General features: G+C 45.1%; 1 protein-coding gene and 2 long non-coding RNA genes across 6 annotated transcripts in view; 2 read left to right on the plus strand and 1 right to left on the minus strand.

Annotated features, from left to right (window-relative positions):
- Positions 1-7587, plus strand: part of CDC42EP3 (CDC42 effector protein 3) — a 23531-nt gene extending 15944 nt beyond the window's left edge. For 2 of the 3 annotated variants that reach the window (XM_072770499.1, XM_072770501.1), the window contains exon 2: positions 5593-7587. In XM_072770499.1, the coding sequence (XP_072626600.1) occupies positions 5829-6590 (762 nt within the window). In that variant the 5' untranslated portion in view covers positions 5593-5828 and the 3' untranslated portion in view covers positions 6591-7587. Of the gene's footprint in view, positions 1-4848; positions 4937-5592 lie in introns of all 3 variants that reach the window. The other variant, XM_072770500.1, reaches the window with a different exon arrangement.
- On the minus strand, positions 6564-12475 carry LOC140601505 (uncharacterized). 2 transcript variants are annotated; one of them, XR_012004517.1, is made up of 2 exons: positions 9821-12475; positions 6564-8974 (listed from the first exon to the last, which is right to left on the minus strand). It is a non-coding gene; the product is annotated as an uncharacterized lncRNA (long non-coding RNA). The 2 variants fall into 2 exon arrangements; XR_012004518.1 differs by having other exon boundaries at positions 9730-12475.
- LOC140601503 (uncharacterized) lies at positions 8474-17961 on the plus strand. The gene is made up of 5 exons (XR_012004512.1): positions 8474-8912; positions 9760-10257; positions 13447-13667; positions 14415-14531; positions 15289-17961. It is a non-coding gene; the product is annotated as an uncharacterized lncRNA (long non-coding RNA).
- Positions 17962-18379: the final 418 nt, after the last annotated feature.

Here is an 18379-nt window from a genome sequence, read left to right on the forward strand (position 1 = left end):
AATCCCCAGGTGTGGGTGGGCAGCATCCTGTGGGTGGTTCTGTACTAAGTGTTCATGGTGGTTGGGAGGGTCGGGACTGATAGGGAAAGGCTAGCAATTCTCTTCATTTGGCCTGTGGGACACCCTAGAGGGCCAGCTCACTGATTCTGGTTGAGGAGTTCACAGCTGGCCGATTAGCCCTTCCTTCCTCTCTCCCACCCCATCCTACAACAAGCAATCCCCGCTTCCTTTGAGGCAGAAGGCAAAGCCTCTCAGGTGTCACCCTAACTCGGGCTTTCCCACTGGGATTCATCCTTGCTCCGTCTACTGCCACATGGGTCAGCTGCCAGCAGCCTCCTAGAGCCCAGGTCTCCTTTTCCGAAAATGGTGAGCAGGAACAGGATTTCGTGTTGGGCATGTAGGACCGTCCCATCATAGAGCAGTGCATCACTAGCCACCATTGAACAGGAGCTGTACGCCCCAGTACCTCTTCTTGCCCTTGCTTCCTTCCACATGGACACTTGCTGCATCCTTATGTCTCTTGCCTCTTGCTTTTTCTCATTTCTGATGAAAAATCCTTCTTTTGTGAGATCTTGTTCATTCTGCAAGATAACACCAGTGTGCTGCCTCTTACATGAATGCCTGGTCCCTGCAGGAAGAGGTGATCTGTCCTTTGGCCACGCTCCGGTGAGATAAGGTCAGGCCTTTTATGAGGTCACATCCACACGCTGCCACCCTAGATTTTGGCTTTTGGACACAACCTCCACAGAAGTGTTTGCATTATGATCCAATAACTCAGATTCAGTAGGCATTTTGGGACCTATATATATAAGATTAGCTCCAAGGTGCAGCCTGAGCCCTAAGCAGCACATTTTTTTAAATAGCTAATTGCTAATTCATTCACATGGTTCAAAAACCCAAAATCATAATAGCGAGAAGTTTCTCTCCCGCCCTTGCCTGTCGTATTCCATCACTCTTCCCTGTGGGCCACACCATTATTAGTTTCCTGTGTATGCTTCCAGAGAGATTTTACAGACATACAAGCCGAGACAAGTATATCTATGTACTTCAGCAGCTCTCTGGTTTTCCTTTAAAGGTAGATATCTTGAGTTCTTTCTATATCAGCATACAAAAAGCTGCTTCATCCTTTTGAAGACCTGTATAATATTCATTTGTATTGGATGCACCTTAATTTGGTGTAACCAGTCCTCTGTCAGTGGACAATTAGGTTGTTTCCAACTCCAGACTATTTTAAGTTCCTAGATTGACAATCTCGTACATGTATTCTTTCCCATCTATGTAAGTTAGATAAATCTGAAAGTGGAATTCCGGTGTTGAAGGCCTAGGATTTGCAGTTTGGGTTGTTTTTTTTTTTTAATTAAAGATTTTATTTGACAGAGCACAAGCAGGGGGAGCAGCAGTCAGAGGGAGAGGGAGAAGAAGGCTCCCCACTGAAGGAGAAGAAAGAGCTCAGTGCAGGCAGGACTCGATCCCAGGATCCCAGGATCATGAGTCAAAGGCAGACACTTAATCAGTTGAGGCATGCAGGTGCCCTGCAGCTTTGATAGATCTTACCAAGCCACCTTCTACCTGGGTGGGGTCTGTTGGGGCTCCCACCATTGGTATGTGCAAAGCCTGACCCCACCCTTATCAGCCCCATGTGTTATCACACATTTGTATCTCGAACAGGCTTTGGAATGTACCCCCTTCTTAATTTGGGAGCTGACTGAACTTCCAGCCAGTGTGCTCATTAAGTGTTGGGACCTTAGACTCTGGAGACCGGCCACTTAGCTTAGTGTTTTATAGCCATGTAGCCTTGGCAAAGTGACTCAGGGCTCATCTTGTGTACCTCAGTGACTCATTTGTAAAATGGAGATTTTAATAGTAGCAGCCTCGTGGGTTCTCATGCATGAGCTAGTGTGCATCCAAGGTGGGAACAGGGCCCAGAAGGCAGAGATGCTCTCAGTAATATTCAGTGTTGGTGGTTCCCAGGAGCATGCATGTCCCCTCCCCAGGACACACCACATCGTCACCAGTGGAGAAACTGCCCATTAGGTCTCTGCACTGACAATGGGAGAGAAGATGTGGAAAAAATAGGCCAGAAAGGGAAAGGGGCACTGATGTACATCAGCTCATGAGCCCAGGAGCCCAAAATATCTAAAAAGGAGGGGAGGAAGCAGCCAATGTAAGAAATCCTCCCTATTAGATTATTTGTGGGATCAAGCACAGTTGCCCCTGAGCTGGAAGAGGATAGATAGGATAGAGGCCTGGGGTCAGAGCTCCACTCCCCAGCATTACATCGCAAATAGCAATTCATCTAAAGTTGTAAAACTGACATTTTTGTCCAAAATTCCTTTTAAAAAAACAAATTTCTAGAGTATTTGGGAGCTCATAGCACTGGCACATAGTAGAAATTCAATACAAATTATTATTTGCAAAGTCCTAGAAGCCTACATCCCTGTCAGGCAGTAAACACTATGTAAATATTTAGAGAAAGAAAAATGCCTTTTACGGTATCTTCTCCCTTCTTGCACTCCAGACTCCCTGCCTGCAGCTTATGGAGCTTTCACTCACTAGCCCTTTTCATTCCTTTTTGACACTTCCTTTCCACCTTTGTGTCCATGCCACTGACCTAAAACCCAGCTTTGACCAGGTGACCAGGCCAAGCCAGCCTCTGGCGAAGGGCCTGCAGTGGCCGTGGCCAGGCAGGCAGGGAGGAGGGGCTGGGTGTTCCTCCCCTGAGCCTTCCGGGTGCAAGTGCTTCCTCTCCCTTCTCTCCAGCTCACCCAGTGTTCAAGTGAAGGGCTATGTGTGTGAGTGATCCAGCCAGCAGGGCAGAGAACCGGCCTCTGGCTGCATCTTCATGACATTTTTCTTTTTCTGCATAGTTTGAAGTGTCCTGCCTCAGTTTCTGGCCTCCTCTAACCCTGGCTCCACCAGCTGAGCACGAGCAGCCCTCCCCTGCCCCTGAGCTGCTGTGGGCACACTGTATCTTTCCATGGCAGCTGTCCTCCTGGCTGAGTGTGCTGTGGACACCAGTCCAGAAGGCAGCTGTCCCTCCTTATGTGGGCTCCGTGTCTTGATGTCTCCTGCAGGCTGTCCTCCACTGTGCTGTGCCCAGAGGCGCAGGAAGGCGGCACCTGCCACCCTGAGTAGCTGGTTAAGGGTGTAACTGGCTGTTATACACTTAACAGGAAGTTCTGATGTTGGGCTCCTAGGTTTTGGATTTGTAACACTTGTGACTGCCACCAGACCCAAATTTGAGTTAAAATTGAGAGAACATCCGGACCTACTGGCCTGGCTCTTTACACCAGGATTTCCCCTTCTTCGTTATCAAGCATCTCTGTTAGTAACACAATGTCGCCATGGGATCCTAACTTCACATAGGAAGCAAAACTTCAGGGCACCTTTATGCGGCCACAGCAGCAGCACCTCAAGGAGCCTGTTTGAGCCAGGGCCTTAGCTGGGACCAAAGAGAAAGAGAGATGGCAAGTGTGTGGTCCTGGGTGGCAGCTTCAAAGTTAGCTCCCTCTGGGTGCAAACTCCCTCAGGCGGCCTGGGCCTCCTCCCCACACACGAAGCTCTAGCTCTCCTCCGGCTCATTGTTCTCTTCCTTGTCGGGCCTGGGTGCAAGCCACTTCTCAAACAGAGCTAGTTGGTACCTGGTTGGTGGGTGCCGGGGCACAGTTCTTCCCACCTGCCATGGGGAGATGAATTTAAAACTCTCGCCAGAAGGAGAGAAGTATGGAACAAATACATACAGCCTCCAGCTGCTACAGAGCCAACGTGGTTGACTCTCTTCAAGCCGCCACCCGACTCAGCCCTCAGAGCATTTATTTATTTATTTGCTCGGCTGCCAGTGGGAGAGAGCCCGATGGGAGAGGTCTCCGTCAAGCCACCTCAGGAATTCCCGCAGCGGGAAAGGTTTTAACTTCCCCACGTCAGCTGATGTGACTGAAGCGTTAGAAGCTTTTTTTTTTTTTTTTTAATTTATTTATTTATTTGTGATAGAGAGAGAGAGACACACAGGAGGAGGGAGAAGCAGGCTCCATGCCGGGAGCCCGACGTGGGACCCGATCCCGGGACTCCAGGATTGCACCCTGGGCCAAGGGCAGGCGCCAAACCGCTGAGCCACCCAGGGATCCCCTAGAAGCTTATTTTTAAGAGAAGAGTTTCTCATCTGTAAGATGAGAACCTGGAGCCCCACGCTGCCTAGCTTAGCACTTCTGATGGTATAAGTAGCACGTGCAAGTTTTCCATGCTGGTAACACATTACCACAAACTTCGTGGCTTATAAAACCACCTAGTTACTGTCCTCCAGTTTCTGTGGGGTGGGAGTCCAGGCAGGGCTTAGCACCAGGATCTCATTGGGCTGTGAGCCAGCTGTCAGGGCTGCAGTCTCATCAGAGGCTCAGCTGGGGGGAAAATCCACTTCCGGGTCCCTCAGGTTGTTGGCAGAATCCTCTCTGTTGGCCCTCCCTCAGCATGGCAGCTTACCTTTTCAAGGCCAGTAAAAGGAGTCTTTCTCCAGTCTGCTAAGATGGCTTCTTTTGTAATGTAACCTGACCATGGCAGGAGTCGGGGCAGGGGTGGGGGGTATCCCATCCTTTGCCATATTCTGTACCTTAGAAGCGGGTCCCAGGTTGTGCTTCCAAAGGCGTTAACTTCAGGAGCTACATCATGGAGGTTACCTTGAGCTTCTGCCTCCCCCAGGGGAGAGGCATACGACCAGGGAGAGGATACAAGCTTTATCAGTAAAAGTTCCAAAGTTCCCAAGTGAAGCCCAACCTGTTACAGATGATCACACTGTTTTGTTTTGTTTTGTTTTCTTTGCAAAGAAACCGTTTTGTTCCTTTCTTTCCATCTCAGAATGCCTCAAGTCCTGAAACCCTTTACAGCCCAGTTCTCTGTGCCACAACTTGATTCCAGCTGCAGCCCTTCTATTTACTGGCCACAGGTGATTGAGAAAGGGTGATTTTCTGAATCACGAATCCCTCTTTTCTCATTTGTAAGAATGCAGTTCGCTAAGACTTTGTTGACCCCTGTCACTTAGTAAATATTTCCAGCCCCTTTCCATAGGACTGTTTACTCTGTTGCATTAATTTTACTTAGACACGGAACTCAACAACAAAATATTATCAGTTTTGCTGGTGTGAACGCCAAACGAAAGCGAAAACACATTTTTAAAGCAAATCCACTTGCATGTAAGGAGCTGAAATCAATCTGGTCACGTGCTGACAGCAGTTCTTCTAATAGAGGAAAAATCAAAAGTCTCAGACACGTGCAGGAAATTGTGTCCATGGCCATGTTTAGACAGTGCTGACGTCATAGGTAGGAGGTTTTTAAATCTCTTTCTTTCCTTTTTTTTCTTTTCTCCCCCTAAATAAGACTAAGATTAGTGGACCCTTCATAAAAGACCCTACAATGAAAAAAAAAAAAAAAAAGACCCTACAATGAAAGTTTTTATCCTACTCAATAGAGGGAAAAGATAATAATAAAGCTTGGCTCTAGATAGAACTGGTCATGCCATTTTTGCACGCTCTTGTGAAGAAGGTGGCCCCGGTAAACCCTGACTGGCCAGCTAACTATAACCCACTTTGGTTTCCTTTCCAGATTTCTCCCCAACGTGGAAGGGGTTGGATGATGTACCTGGCTCTCCAGGACGCCCCACTTGGCTATAGCGTCAGGAAGGCGTCTTAAACCCCAGTGTCCTTGCAGAGCCACTTCTGGAAGCTACTTGAGAAAAATGATGTGACAGATTTTATCAAAAAAGGAATTCTGGAAACGCAGCATTCGTGAAGAAAGTGGCCCTTCTCCCTTTGGCACAGTAGACGTCCTCAAATTTCAAAATGCCAGCCAAGACCCCAATTTACCTAAAAGCTGCCAATAACAAAAAAGGCAAGAAATTTAAACTGAGGGACATTTTGTCCCCCGATATGATTAGCCCCCCGCTTGGAGACTTCCGCCACACCATCCACATCGGCAAAGAGGGCCAGCACGACGTCTTTGGTGACATCTCCTTCCTGCAAGGGAACTACGAGCTGTTGCCCGGAAACCAGGAGAAAGCGCGCGCAGGTCAGTTTCCGGGGCACAGCGAGTTCTTCCGGGCCAACAGCACGTCCGACTCCATGTTCACGGAAACGCCCTCCCCAGTGCTCAAAAACGCCATCTCCCTACCTACCATTGGGGGGTCCCAAGCACTCATGTTGCCCCTGCTGTCGCCAGTGACATTTAATTCCAAACAGGAGTCCTTTGGGCCAGCAAAGCTGCCCCGGCTTAGCTGTGAGCCCGTCGTGGAGGAAAAGGCTCCGGAGAAAAGCAGCCTGTTGGAGAATGGGACGGGCCACCAGGGCGACGTCTCGTGGGGTTCCAGCGGGTCGGCGTCACAGTCCAGCCAGGGCAGGGACAGCCACTCCTCCAGCCTCTCGGAACAGTACCCCGACTGGTCGGCCGAGGACATGTTTGAGCATTCGGCCGCGTGCGAGCTCGTCAAGAAGACCAAGTCAGAGGAGTCCCTCTCTGATCTCACAGGTTCCCTCCTCTCCCTGCAGCTCGACCTGGGGCCCTCGTTTTTGGATGAGGTGCTGAATGTCATGGATAAAAATAAGTAACAGCGCCAACTCTTGGCCTGTGGGGTAAAAAGGTATCAAAAAATAAAAACAAAACTAACCGCAGTCGAAGACAAGAGCTTCCCCGGCTATGTTTGCAGTTGTGTGTGATGGGTTTTCTAAAATAATGTTCCAATGAAGTATTTTTTGTACCTGTTAATGCCCTGTTTGCAAAAACAAACTATCCTGGCAGAAAGGAAGGGAGTGGGTCAGAACCCACTTTCGGCAGGTTTTGCATATGTTCAGCTCACTTCTTTTGTTGTTTGTTTCCAGACATGTGAGAACTCTGGCTTGGCCAGGATTTGGCACTAGCTATGAAGGGCTGCACAAATCACATTAAAGAACTTGGCAGTACTCCAGCATTTTCTGAGCAAGAAGAAGTCCATTTATTTAACGCCTAGGCCTTTTTTTCTAGACTCTTTTCTATATTACATTATTTGGGCTCACAGTAGCAAATTCTTCCGTGTTAAAACTGTTCTCTGTTTTCACATTTGAACAACCTTATGGGTTTGGGGGATTTTCTTGTAGCTCTTATATATCCCTATATATTATATCTATATCGCGAAATTTTGACTGTCAGCTACATGTTGGTAAGACACAAGCAAAGTATTACTGTAACTAAGTTATTTTTAAAGTTAAAATATATTTTTATGTGCCTTTGGCTTTTTATTGCAGAGTCTACATTTTATAGATATTACATCCAATGTTGTCATATGACTTGTTACCATTGGGGCTCCATTGTAAGCTGTGTATGTATATGTTTGGAAAAGTGTATTCATACTTAGCTTTATTTCTTTTTCTTCATCTGTCAGCATACTTTTCACAGCACCCAGCAATGGATTGTAAAGTATAAAGGCACAGGCTACTCATGATGCTTCTGCAGAGACTGTGGGCTACACCATATAATGTTATTTGGAAATATAGGTATTTTAGTACAGTACATACTTGCATTACATAGGTACTTCATGCAACACAATAAAGAGTAAATGTTGAAATGAAATTGCTTGTTTATAGTAATAAAAACATAAGAGAATAGTAATATTTTCCTTAAGTCCACGACTAGAAAAATTGCTTTTCTAAAGTGTACGTGAGCCTTTATAATAAGAGGTGATTGCCATCCACTCTGTAATTTTGATTATTTCCCAAAGGTGTGAGATTCCTGAAGCCCTTCAGTGTTAGGAAGAATAAACATGACATGTGAGGTCAGATTTCTGTTTGAAGTCAACACTGATGCCAGCCTCTCAAAACTCATTTCTGTGAATCTCTTAACCTTACTTTAACACACTGTATAGCACTCTTGCAACCCTAGACCCATCCCTGTTGGACAGATGTTTCCTTGCTGCGGGTGTCCTAAACAAGATTAAGAAAACTAAAAACAGGGCAGTAGAGAACACTTCCCCCTCCCCCACCGCCTCGCCAAGGAGGAGAGATGCCCAAGGATGTCGGCTAAGGAAACAAGAACAGGAAATGTACACAGCACTTCCTGTCCTGCTGTCAACAACCCCTGCCCCCTTCAAAGTCAAACACTTGGACATAATAACTTTCGCTTCTCCTAGAATTCTGTATCCCTGAAGTTACTTCCTCACCCAAACACGTCAGTGATTGTCCCACCTGATTTGGGACAATTGTATCATCCAATCATCTGGAACAACCTCTGAACTTGGAGAGAAACACAGGACCAAGTAGAAGAGGAAACCAGTTTCCCTGGAGCACCAGAGTACCTGCCTTGACTTCCCAGCTGCAATTCTATCCTGTGATTTTCCAGTGCTCATTTTCTGTCAGCCAGACCCTTTCAACACTTTCCTCATTTCATTATCAGTCAGATTTATTCTGTTTACTCTTCACCTGCAGCATGACCTCAAGGAAAAGATTATTAGGTGAAGCAGAATTTGTGCACATTTCCTCTGCTTGGGTTTGTCTGATAGACTCAAAGTAACAGTGCATCCTCGCAGATATTTAGCCTTTATTCTTTCTGTGACAACTTTCACATGCAGTCTCCTGGGTTGGGTGTAACAGAGAGGGCACACATGCGCCTACTAGAGAGGAAACAGCCATATCCGGCTTATGATTTTGTTAAGTCATTTCTCCCATGGCAACCCTCCTAATACTTGGTTCCTTCTCCAAGGAGCAGGTGCAGAGCTGGTGGTGGCTTTCGGCAAAAAGGCACTTTGAACTTGCACCTGCTGAGAGCTGAATTGATGTTCTCATCTACGAACATTCTACCACTTTTAACCTAACTTATCAAGATGCACTTTATTTGCAAACTCAGAATGGGGAGCCATCTGTGATCCAACAACCAGAAAGGAGATCTTGCAGTTAGTCAAAGTAAGACCCTTTATGTTGTAGGCAAGATTCTTGAAGGTAATCTTTTCCTTGGGCAATGAGACCTAACAAAGGACACAATATATTATTTTTGCCTCAAATTATTTGGTTAAAAAAATCAAAACATCAGGGTAACTTAGCTCTTCATGGATATAAAGTCATTACTTAGCACATTTTAGTGAGTTAGCTCACTGTCAACAAACACAGTAGACTAAACCGGTAAAACAGAAACTCAGATCTCCAGAATCACAGTCTTTTTTATATTATTCAAAGTTAAATTTTTCAAGTCTCCTGACCCACGAAATACTTGAAGTCATGGAATGGAGGAAGTCATGAATCCATTAACTTGATAAGTGTTCTTAAACAGACAACTAAATATACATTCTGGGATGGCTCCACTCCTCTTAATGTGAAACCTAGTGAGACTGAATCATTTTGCCGTGAAACATACAAACAATAAAACAAGTTGACGTGATGGTTTCTCCCCAATAAGAGTTTCTCTTTGGGAAACCATTGCCAACCTAGTACCTAATTTATCAGTTCTAATAAAATCCTCAGACTTCAGAATTAGTTTACCGGACTAATATGAATGATTGACTTATTTTCTTTTGGACAAGTCAATAAACCATATACATAATTAGGTTATTGGCCGTCGCCCTGTGTCTCCACCCATACTTTAGGGCCAGATCCAGCAAAATAAGTTTCCATATGCTAAATGATACGCCAGCATTGACTCAGATAGGTAGCCTTCTGGTTTATTTGGCTGTATGGGACTTGAAAATGTCACAATACCCAGAATGATATTCAGACATTAACTTACATATGGCTAAGCAATATAATTATTTTCTAGGGAAGAAGATGATCTCCCTCATTGGTTGCTTGATTGACATATTTGTTTCATCTGATGATACCTGGAAAGCTGCATGCTTTGTTGGGATAGCACACGATTTCATCCATCCAGTCTTTCATCTGAGAATGTGGAATTCTTATTCTTGGAGCAAGTGATTATTAAGAAATAGGCCTAAACATTTCTTACTTGAGTTGTAAGAGAGTCATCATTTTGTGGTAAAATGCTGCAAAGAAAGTCACGTGGAAGAATGGGAACCATGCTTGTTCTCTGAAGAGATGTATAACACAGGGAAGTCTGTTTCACTACAATAGTCCCCGTTATCTGTGGTTTCAGTTACTCACAGCCATCCGGACTGGAAGCAGATGATCCTCCTGACCAATTGCCAGAAGGTCAATAGTAGCCTAATGCCATGTGTCACAATGCCTACTCACCTTACTTCATCTCATTATGTAGGCATTTTATCACCAAACATCCCAAGAAGAGTAACTATAACACAAGGTATTTTGAGAGAGACCACATTCACATAACTTTTATTACAGTATATTGTTATAATTGCTCTCTTTTATTATTGTTGTTGTTAATTGTACTCTGCTTAATTTACAAACTAAAGTATGGATGTACAGGAAAACAGTATACATAGAGTTTGGTACTATCTGTGGTTTTAGGCATCCGCAGGGGTTCTTGAAATGTATCCCCTGTGGATAAAGTGGGACAACTGTAATGTACTGCATTTAATTGTCCTCCATTTGTATTTAAAAAAAAATCTGATAGTGAATTCACTTCCATTGGCTTCCAAGAGAGATCAATAATTATACTTTGAAGTTCAGCCAAATTTCTTTTATAGAAAGTAGATAAATACTGGTGATAGATACATGAAAACATCTGCCCAAATTGAAGCCACTTTGCTGAATACAGTTAATATTCCAGAGTCTCCTTGCACAGACAGAGATGCCTGCCATACATCAAAATAAGTAAAGTGAGTATTATGCTTGCCATAAAACAATTACTGGAGTAAGTCAATAAGGCATATGTGATTCACTGCCAAAAGATCATTGGGAAAAAAAGACCTCTGAGTTCTGGGGAGGGAAAGACCTGGATGGCTTCATGGAAGAAAAGGCCCCAAATAGTGAGATTTGTTTTTCAGGAGGTGAAGAATACTCAGGAGGAAGAATACATTAACATCCTAGGAAGTTTTCTACTCAAAACAGTCCAGGAACAGGGATTGAAGTAGAAAATGCTCGTGTGCCTGAAAGAATTGCATCCATGCCTGAGAATGGTCTCCCAGTGCAGTAAGAAGACTTTGAGATTACTGAACAGTTGGCTCCTAAGGTTAAAAATTTATCTACAATAAGCCACCATCTTATGAAAGATGAAAGTTCATGTCCAGTTAACCCAAAGGCCAGCCTGGGGACACTTCAATTGTGAAGCCAATGAGTATTCAGTTAAAGTCACTCATGATGATAGAAAAAGCAAGAGGCGCAAAGAATCTCCTGAAACAGCACCAGATGAAGCAAGGACACTCCCTGGACTGAACCAACTTAGGCAGCTCTCCCACCAGCAGAACCTCCGGGTTGCTTCTTCAAGCCCCCCCTCAACCATCTTTTCCCAGCTGGGTTGCAATTTCTGATTGAACATCCCCAAGATTAAGGGATAAAGGTCCTTGGAAAATAGAAAGAAAAGTCTAAATGCCATTGAAGAGTCTCAGCTGAAAGGAAAACAAGCTCAATGGAGCAGAAGCAAATAGCCCTTGACGTTCTCACAAATTCCTTGAAGTCCACATTCACAAAATGAGGTTCAGAAACAGGCAGGAGTCCTGGACTTCCAGACTCCGCCTTCCTGCCTGAGTATGTGTCTCTTCCCAGTGGTGACTTCTGGGCCACTCCCCCCTCAGGAATGATGGCATCCACTCATTGGATTAGCCCTTATCCTACAAGGCACATCAAGAAAAGCGTCATCTAAGCACAGCATCAAGTCCCCAACATTTACACCACAAATAACCACCAGTGGGAAGTGGGAAGATCTTTCCATTACATTTGGGTCTTGAACAAAGACACCCTTGAGGTAGTGTTTCCATGGAAAATTCTGTCTTTAATTTGAGTCACAAGAAATGTGAATTCAAATCCCCAAAGGATGTGTTGTCTCTGTACCCATGACCAGAGTTGTTTGTAAGTCAAGTAGGAAGAACTTGAGTGGCCCCAGAAAGATAATCCTGATCAAAACAATTTCTCCTTTATGTAGCTACCCCACGCCAGAAAATCCACCAATGGAGATGGGTTCTTTTGGATAAGACATTATGCTAGGCATGGGGTCCCCTTAGAATATTCCCTGGAGAATCAGCAGCTTAAACCCTTTAACAATGGGATGTGAACTTGCTTATCAGACATCTACCCCAGGAACACAAGCCTCTAGCAAATGGGCTGGGGCAAGGGAGACAAAGAGTTAAGAGAAACCTGGTAAAGCATGAAGAATGAGTTCACTTAATGCAGAATTTTGCCTGAAATCTAATAAAAGGGGGTTGGGGAGATAAGCTTTTCCAAGATACTTACCTTTCACCAAATGTGGCCTTCACCAGAAGAGATAATAAAGGTTATAGTTGGCTGGTCTCCCTGGTGCCAGAGGAGTAAATGCAACCACTGCAATTAAATCTAATTTTGAATCAACACAAAATTAGATAGTACAGGAAGAGATTAAAGTAAAGCTCTCAGTGAGTTACATGTTTCCATTCACCCTACAGGATACAAGACATTAATGTCTTGATGCCAAGAGTTGATATTTCTGAATCACTGTCTGATCTTCCCTCTGCCTTTCCCCTCTTGCCCTAAACACTGGCATTTTAGCATGGCTTCCTTAAGGAGATTATGATTTTCTCGTAAACTCTCCTTCATAATAGTTTTTCTGCATTCTGAGGTAAACCATTAGCAATGCTCCAGAAACACAATGAAATTTTGAAAAGCCTGAAACATTAAAATTACATATTGAATTTTTCAGAGTAAGCAGTAACGTTCAAACATCTCTTTGTAAAGTAAGCAGAGGCGTTGTTAAAAGTAGGATAAGAAAATTGCTAATTATCTTCTAACCCCTACTCTCATTGCATGAAAATGAAATTGGGATGGGACTAGAAACAAGAAGGAAAACATTTATAGTGTTCTGGTCTCAGATTTTTTTTTCCATAAATGGCCAGGAGGAAAAGCAGACAAACACAAGCTGAGGTATTAGATTAGCAACCAATAAAGTTCTCCCACCCTCATAGCGGACCATTTGGTCCTGTGACCAAATAAAGCACTGTTTGTGAAGATTCACTCTGCAGTAATCCCCTTCTTTAAAATAATAATAAAGTGGTGGCTTCACTGTTATTAAAATTGCTAATTTTCAACACAGTTGGCTCTCTGGACTTCATAAGCACATTGAAAACTGATCAGGTGTTTTAGGTAATTGAGAGGGAAAATTGTGTCCTGAAAGGAGAACTGAGGCGGGGCGGGGGGGGGGGTTGGGGGGCAGACTCTATTGTGTAAGAGGAGAGGAAGCAGGGTCTTCCTGATGGAGACCTCACTCTCAGAGATTACTTGAACCAGAGGTAAACAAAGTGCAACAAGTGAAATAGCCCACCCTTCTAAGCAGTTGTGAAATGAGGTTTCAGAGAAGACACCCTCCTTCCTACACCTGATCATCTGAGTGTTTCCTCTCCAGGGAGACTCCCCAGCCCCCGGATCCCAGTTCCCAGCCCTCCCTTCGATCCTATGAGAATGCCGTGGGAGACGACAGAGCCAGCTGTCTGGAGGATGCTTTGTAGGGTGTGACCTCGCCTGGACATGCTCAAGAAAGACATGATTGGGTCTCTTGCCCTTCCAACAAGGGCTCATCTCTAGATGGACTCCCCTATGAAAACACCAAATGTTCCTATATCTGAGGTAGGCTGAATAATTACCACAAAGATATCCAGTCCTAATCCCTGGAACCCTAATCACTGAAAATGTTACCTTATTTGGAAAAGGGATCTTTACAGATATGATTAAGTTAAGGGTCTTGAGATGGGGAGTTAGCCTGGATTATCCAGGTGGTCCCTAAATGCAATCAAAATTGTCCTTATAAGAAAGAGATGAAAATTTGACATACAGAAGAAGAAGAAACAATGTGACTACAGAGACAGAGATTGGGGTGGTATGACCACAAGTCAAGAAATGCTAGTTGGCAGCACAAGCTGGAAGAGTCATGGAACAGAGTCTCCCTTAGACCTTAGAGCATCCAGAAGGAGTGTGATCCTGCTGACTGTTTGATTTCAGCCCAGGGATACTTTCATTCCTAGCCTCTAGAACTGTAAGAGAAAACATTTCTGTTGTTTAGGCCACCAAGTTGGTAGTAATTTGTTAAAGCAGCGTAGGAAATGAATGTAATACTGAAGCACTGGACAGAAGACAGAAAAATGGAGTATGTTAAGGACAGAGAATGCTATGGACTGAGTTGTGTTTCCCCTTAAATTCATATGTTGAAGTCTTAATCCCCGTGTGACTATTTGAAAAATAGGGTCTTGGCTAGATAATTAAGGTTAAATGAGGCCATAAGGATGGATACTAGCCTGCTGGGGCTGGAAGATTTACAAGAAGAGGATGAGAGAAAGATCTCTTCCCCCACCACCTCTCCCCCCACCCCATACACAGGGCAAAGGCCATGTGAAGACACAACAAGAAGATACCATCTGCAAGGCAAGAAGAGAGGCCTTCAGAGAAAACAACCCCACCAGCACCCTGATCTTGGACTTTTAAGCCTCCAGAACAGTGAGAACATTATTTCCTGTTGTTTAAGCCACCCAGTATATGGCATTTTGTTATGGTGGTCCAAGCAGACCAATAGAGAGTTAACAAAGAAGACAGCCTTTAAGACTGCTTCTTTAAGGGGATAAGGCCAAGATAACCCCACCTCCCTGGACCTCAGTCTCCACCGTAAGACTAGGATTTTATACTGATTTAGTGGTGCTCTGGCTGGCAGTGAGCAAGGGTGAGGAGAGAACATTCCAGGCAGGAGATCAGTAGGAACAAAGTCTGGTCCTGCATTACCATTTCCAGGAAGCATCCCCCTACAAGTGCACGAGAGAAAGCTGCTTTCATGTGCCACATGTTTAGATGGGTAACACAGTGTCTAATCAGACACAGGTGTGATTCCTGGGCCCATGGGGGCCAAGTCTGCTACCTTCAGGAGGGTCACTGTCACTCACAATTGATTGTTGCTATGTAATGTAAGTCAAGTGTATGCTTGGTGGGCAGATCTGGGAGAGATGGAGAGAAATGAAGGATTTAAAACATGTTTTGAGGCTTGTTTCCAGCCTAGGCAGTATTTGATGTGGGCAGGGGCCAGATTATCCCTGTCATCCAGACAACAACAAAAGGAAAGCAGAGAAGACCTCAGAGGGGCACTCAGTTGTTGATAGGGACATACTCTTCAGTAGCTCTTTGCCAAAGACGTGTTCCTTGTTCCTCCTTCCTCCCCACCCAGATGCAGGCAAACTTAAATAGACCTCCCTTTGCTTCTCTGCAGAGACCAAATCTAGGAAGAGGCCAGAGAGCTCACTGAAACTGAGGGGTGACGTGAGGGAATGGTAACTACCCTCCACTGGCAAAGAGACAGCCGGTGTGCTGGAGGTGGAGCCCTTCGACGCAGTGCTCCCCACATCATGGCACACAAAGGAGATGGAGGCATTTAAAGGACATCCTGGGGAAATGAAAGGACTATACAGCTGAGCAGGCCCCACCTACCACAGGTGCCATGGGTTCAATGCCTCACACCCTGGTAACCTGTGAACACCCAAGAGTGGCACTATGGGAAGTCCCACCCCAGAGAATTTGTCATCCCACTGGCTCCTCTGACTATACGACCACCCTGAGCTCTTCATAGGACTCTAAGACCTGAGACCCATGTATGGCACAAGCAGATGAAAGAGAAAGGTAGCTCTAGAGAGATAACTGAATGCCACACCAAGGGAGGCCTGATTGCTATGTGGTGGTAGGGGCAGTAGGGACACACAAACCCTTCACCTGTAACAGGGTTCAGGGAGCCATATCAGGAAAGGGAGCCCAGGAGTTGAGCACAGTGAGTTGAAGAAAAGAGCAAAAAGCCTTCCATCTGATGACAGGAGAAGCAGAACGGAGTCTGCCTGTGACTGCCCATGGCCGAAACAGCTCATCGATGTTATTGACCACTGGAGAAAGTGGGTTGGAGAGTATGCTAAATTCTCACTCTGAAAACCAATCAGCCCCACCTCAAACCTGTGATTCATTCTCACAGCCTCAAGAGGGTAGTTTGCACTCTTGTCTCCATTCCTCACTTCATGGTCACTGAAGCCCTCTCCTGTGGCTTCCACCACCACACTCCACCCAAGCGGCTTCAACCCAGTCACCAATGAACTCTGTTCCTAAAGTCACAGGTGTTTCCTGTTTCCACCTCCCTTCCTTTTCTGCAGCGTTTGACTCAACTGGACCCCTGATTGTCCTCCTCCCTACTCCCTCCATTCCACTCTGGGTCCTTTCTGGTCCCTCTTCCGTGACCTGCCCTGTCTTCAGTGAGCCTTCTTCAGTGAGTCTTCAGTGAGCACTATAGAGCTCAACAGCCAAAACCAGAAATAGACAAGACCGCTTCACTTGTGCCCTAAAAGTCACTGTGCTTATTTCTCATTGAGTTTTCTTGAGACAATTAATGTTTTGCAATGACCAGAACATTCTGACCACCAGACCAGTAAAGTTCTGAAAGCAACACAATGCCTAGAAGCCCACACACCACACGTCTGCTTCTCTGCTCAAGATCATGAGTTGAACACCTACTGCCCTCTAGAGCACTCTCTGCCTGTTCTTTTGCAATTACCCCCCTGAACCTCTCCTATAAAACTCTAGAGAAGTGTCCATCTTGCAGGCAGAGATTTGTGGTTAAAACTTGCTCCTGCCACCTCCCCGGGCTGCTGACACCTGAAATAAATTTCTCCCTTTCTCCTTTCCAAACCCTCACCTCTTGAGTTATTGGCTTCTCTTGCAGTGAGTTTATCTGAGTTTGTTTGGCAGTAGCATTAGTGAGTCCAGCCAGGAGCTATGCTTTCAATTTGTCCAGCCTCCTTGGGATTCCCTAGGAGGAGCAGGTCGCCCCAGCAGGGCCAGGGCTCACCATTCCTTTCCTGAGTTAGTGGCTGTGCTAGATCGATCAGTCACACTGTCGCTACTGTTCCCCTGGGGGTCATCCTGTCCTTCTCTTTGTCCCTCTGTTTATGGAATAGCTTCAACTACCAGCTACTTACTGATGACTCCCAGGTTTATATCTCCTGCCCAGTTGGGCTTCATACCTGAATACCCACCTGAGCACTGCACACCTCCACTTGTTTGTCCTGCAAACACACGGAGCTCACCATCACTAACAATATGCTTTCCTCCCCTTCTCCCACCCTAGTGAATGATACCACCAGCCATCTAGCTGCTCAAGACAAAAATATGGGAGTTGACTCCTTCCTACAATCCTCTCCTTCCACCCTTTTAATAATTCTCACATCCAACCTCTTTTCTCCATTCTTATAGCCACTAACTTTGTTCGGTTCCTCATCTTCCCTTGCTTCTGTTATAGCAACAGCTCCTAACGATTTCCCTGTTTTCATATTGACCCTTGTCAATGGTTTCATGTTATTTTGCTGGTGGCAAGTTTTCAAAGTGTTTTTTAATATTAAAAAAAATCTTTTAGACTTCTTCAAATGAAAATCTAAACCCATAAAGTTGCAAGTTAACAACCTTCAGAGACTCCCTCTTACCATATAAAGTCCAAACTCCTAAGCAGGCATGTAAGGCTCTCCGTGAACTCACTGTGTGAGTAGCCGAACCTGTACATAAAAACCCAAATTTCACAAATCAAAGTCTAATGCTTACCCCCCTCCACAACACCCTAAGCCATATTCAAGGAGGTAAAAATTGGATCTATGCTGCTAAGGGTTAAGTTTAGAAGACAAACATCCTGGCTTCTGAGGGTGAGGGGTAGTTCTTCATTCAGAAGTTCTTCCTTTAAAGCTCAACTTCCTTACAGCACCTGGGTGGTTCAGTAAGTTAAGCCTCCAACTTTTGGTTTTAGCTCAGGTCAAGATCTAGGAGTAATGAGATCGAGCTCCTTGGTGGGCTCTGCACTCAGCGCAGAATCTGCTTGCAATTTCTTCTGTCTCCTCCCCCTTTGCCCCTCCCCCCTGCTCATGTACTCTTTCTCTTTCAAATAAATAAATAAATAAATAAATAAGTAAATAAATAAATATCTTTGAAGTTCAACTTTCTTAAAATTTAGATCACTTCTCTTTCCTTCCTAGATGCTGGTGGGATAAACGTGTCTGGGGTCTCATGATTGTAGAGAAGCATCATCTTTCTTCCCTGTCCTAGAGAGTCAATCAGGAACCAGGTCGAGTCCAGTAGAAAGAAGCCAGGGACATCTCTCACCGGCTACTGGTCTTGAGATTAGAGGAGGCAGGGGGTCCTTACATGTCCCACAAGGCTCATCCCACAGGTATGGGGGGCCAGATTGGTGTGAGGGCTAAAGCCCTGGATGGTAGGTAACAGCATATCCCTTTGCTGGGGACTGGTAACAGGGTCTAGCACAGGATTTGAGGTCTTAGGCA

The sequence above is a fragment of the Canis lupus genome, chromosome 12 (genome assembly GCF_048164855.1).
Source record: "Canis lupus baileyi chromosome 12, mCanLup2.hap1, whole genome shotgun sequence".
Taxonomy (NCBI): domain Eukaryota; kingdom Metazoa; phylum Chordata; class Mammalia; order Carnivora; family Canidae; genus Canis; species Canis lupus.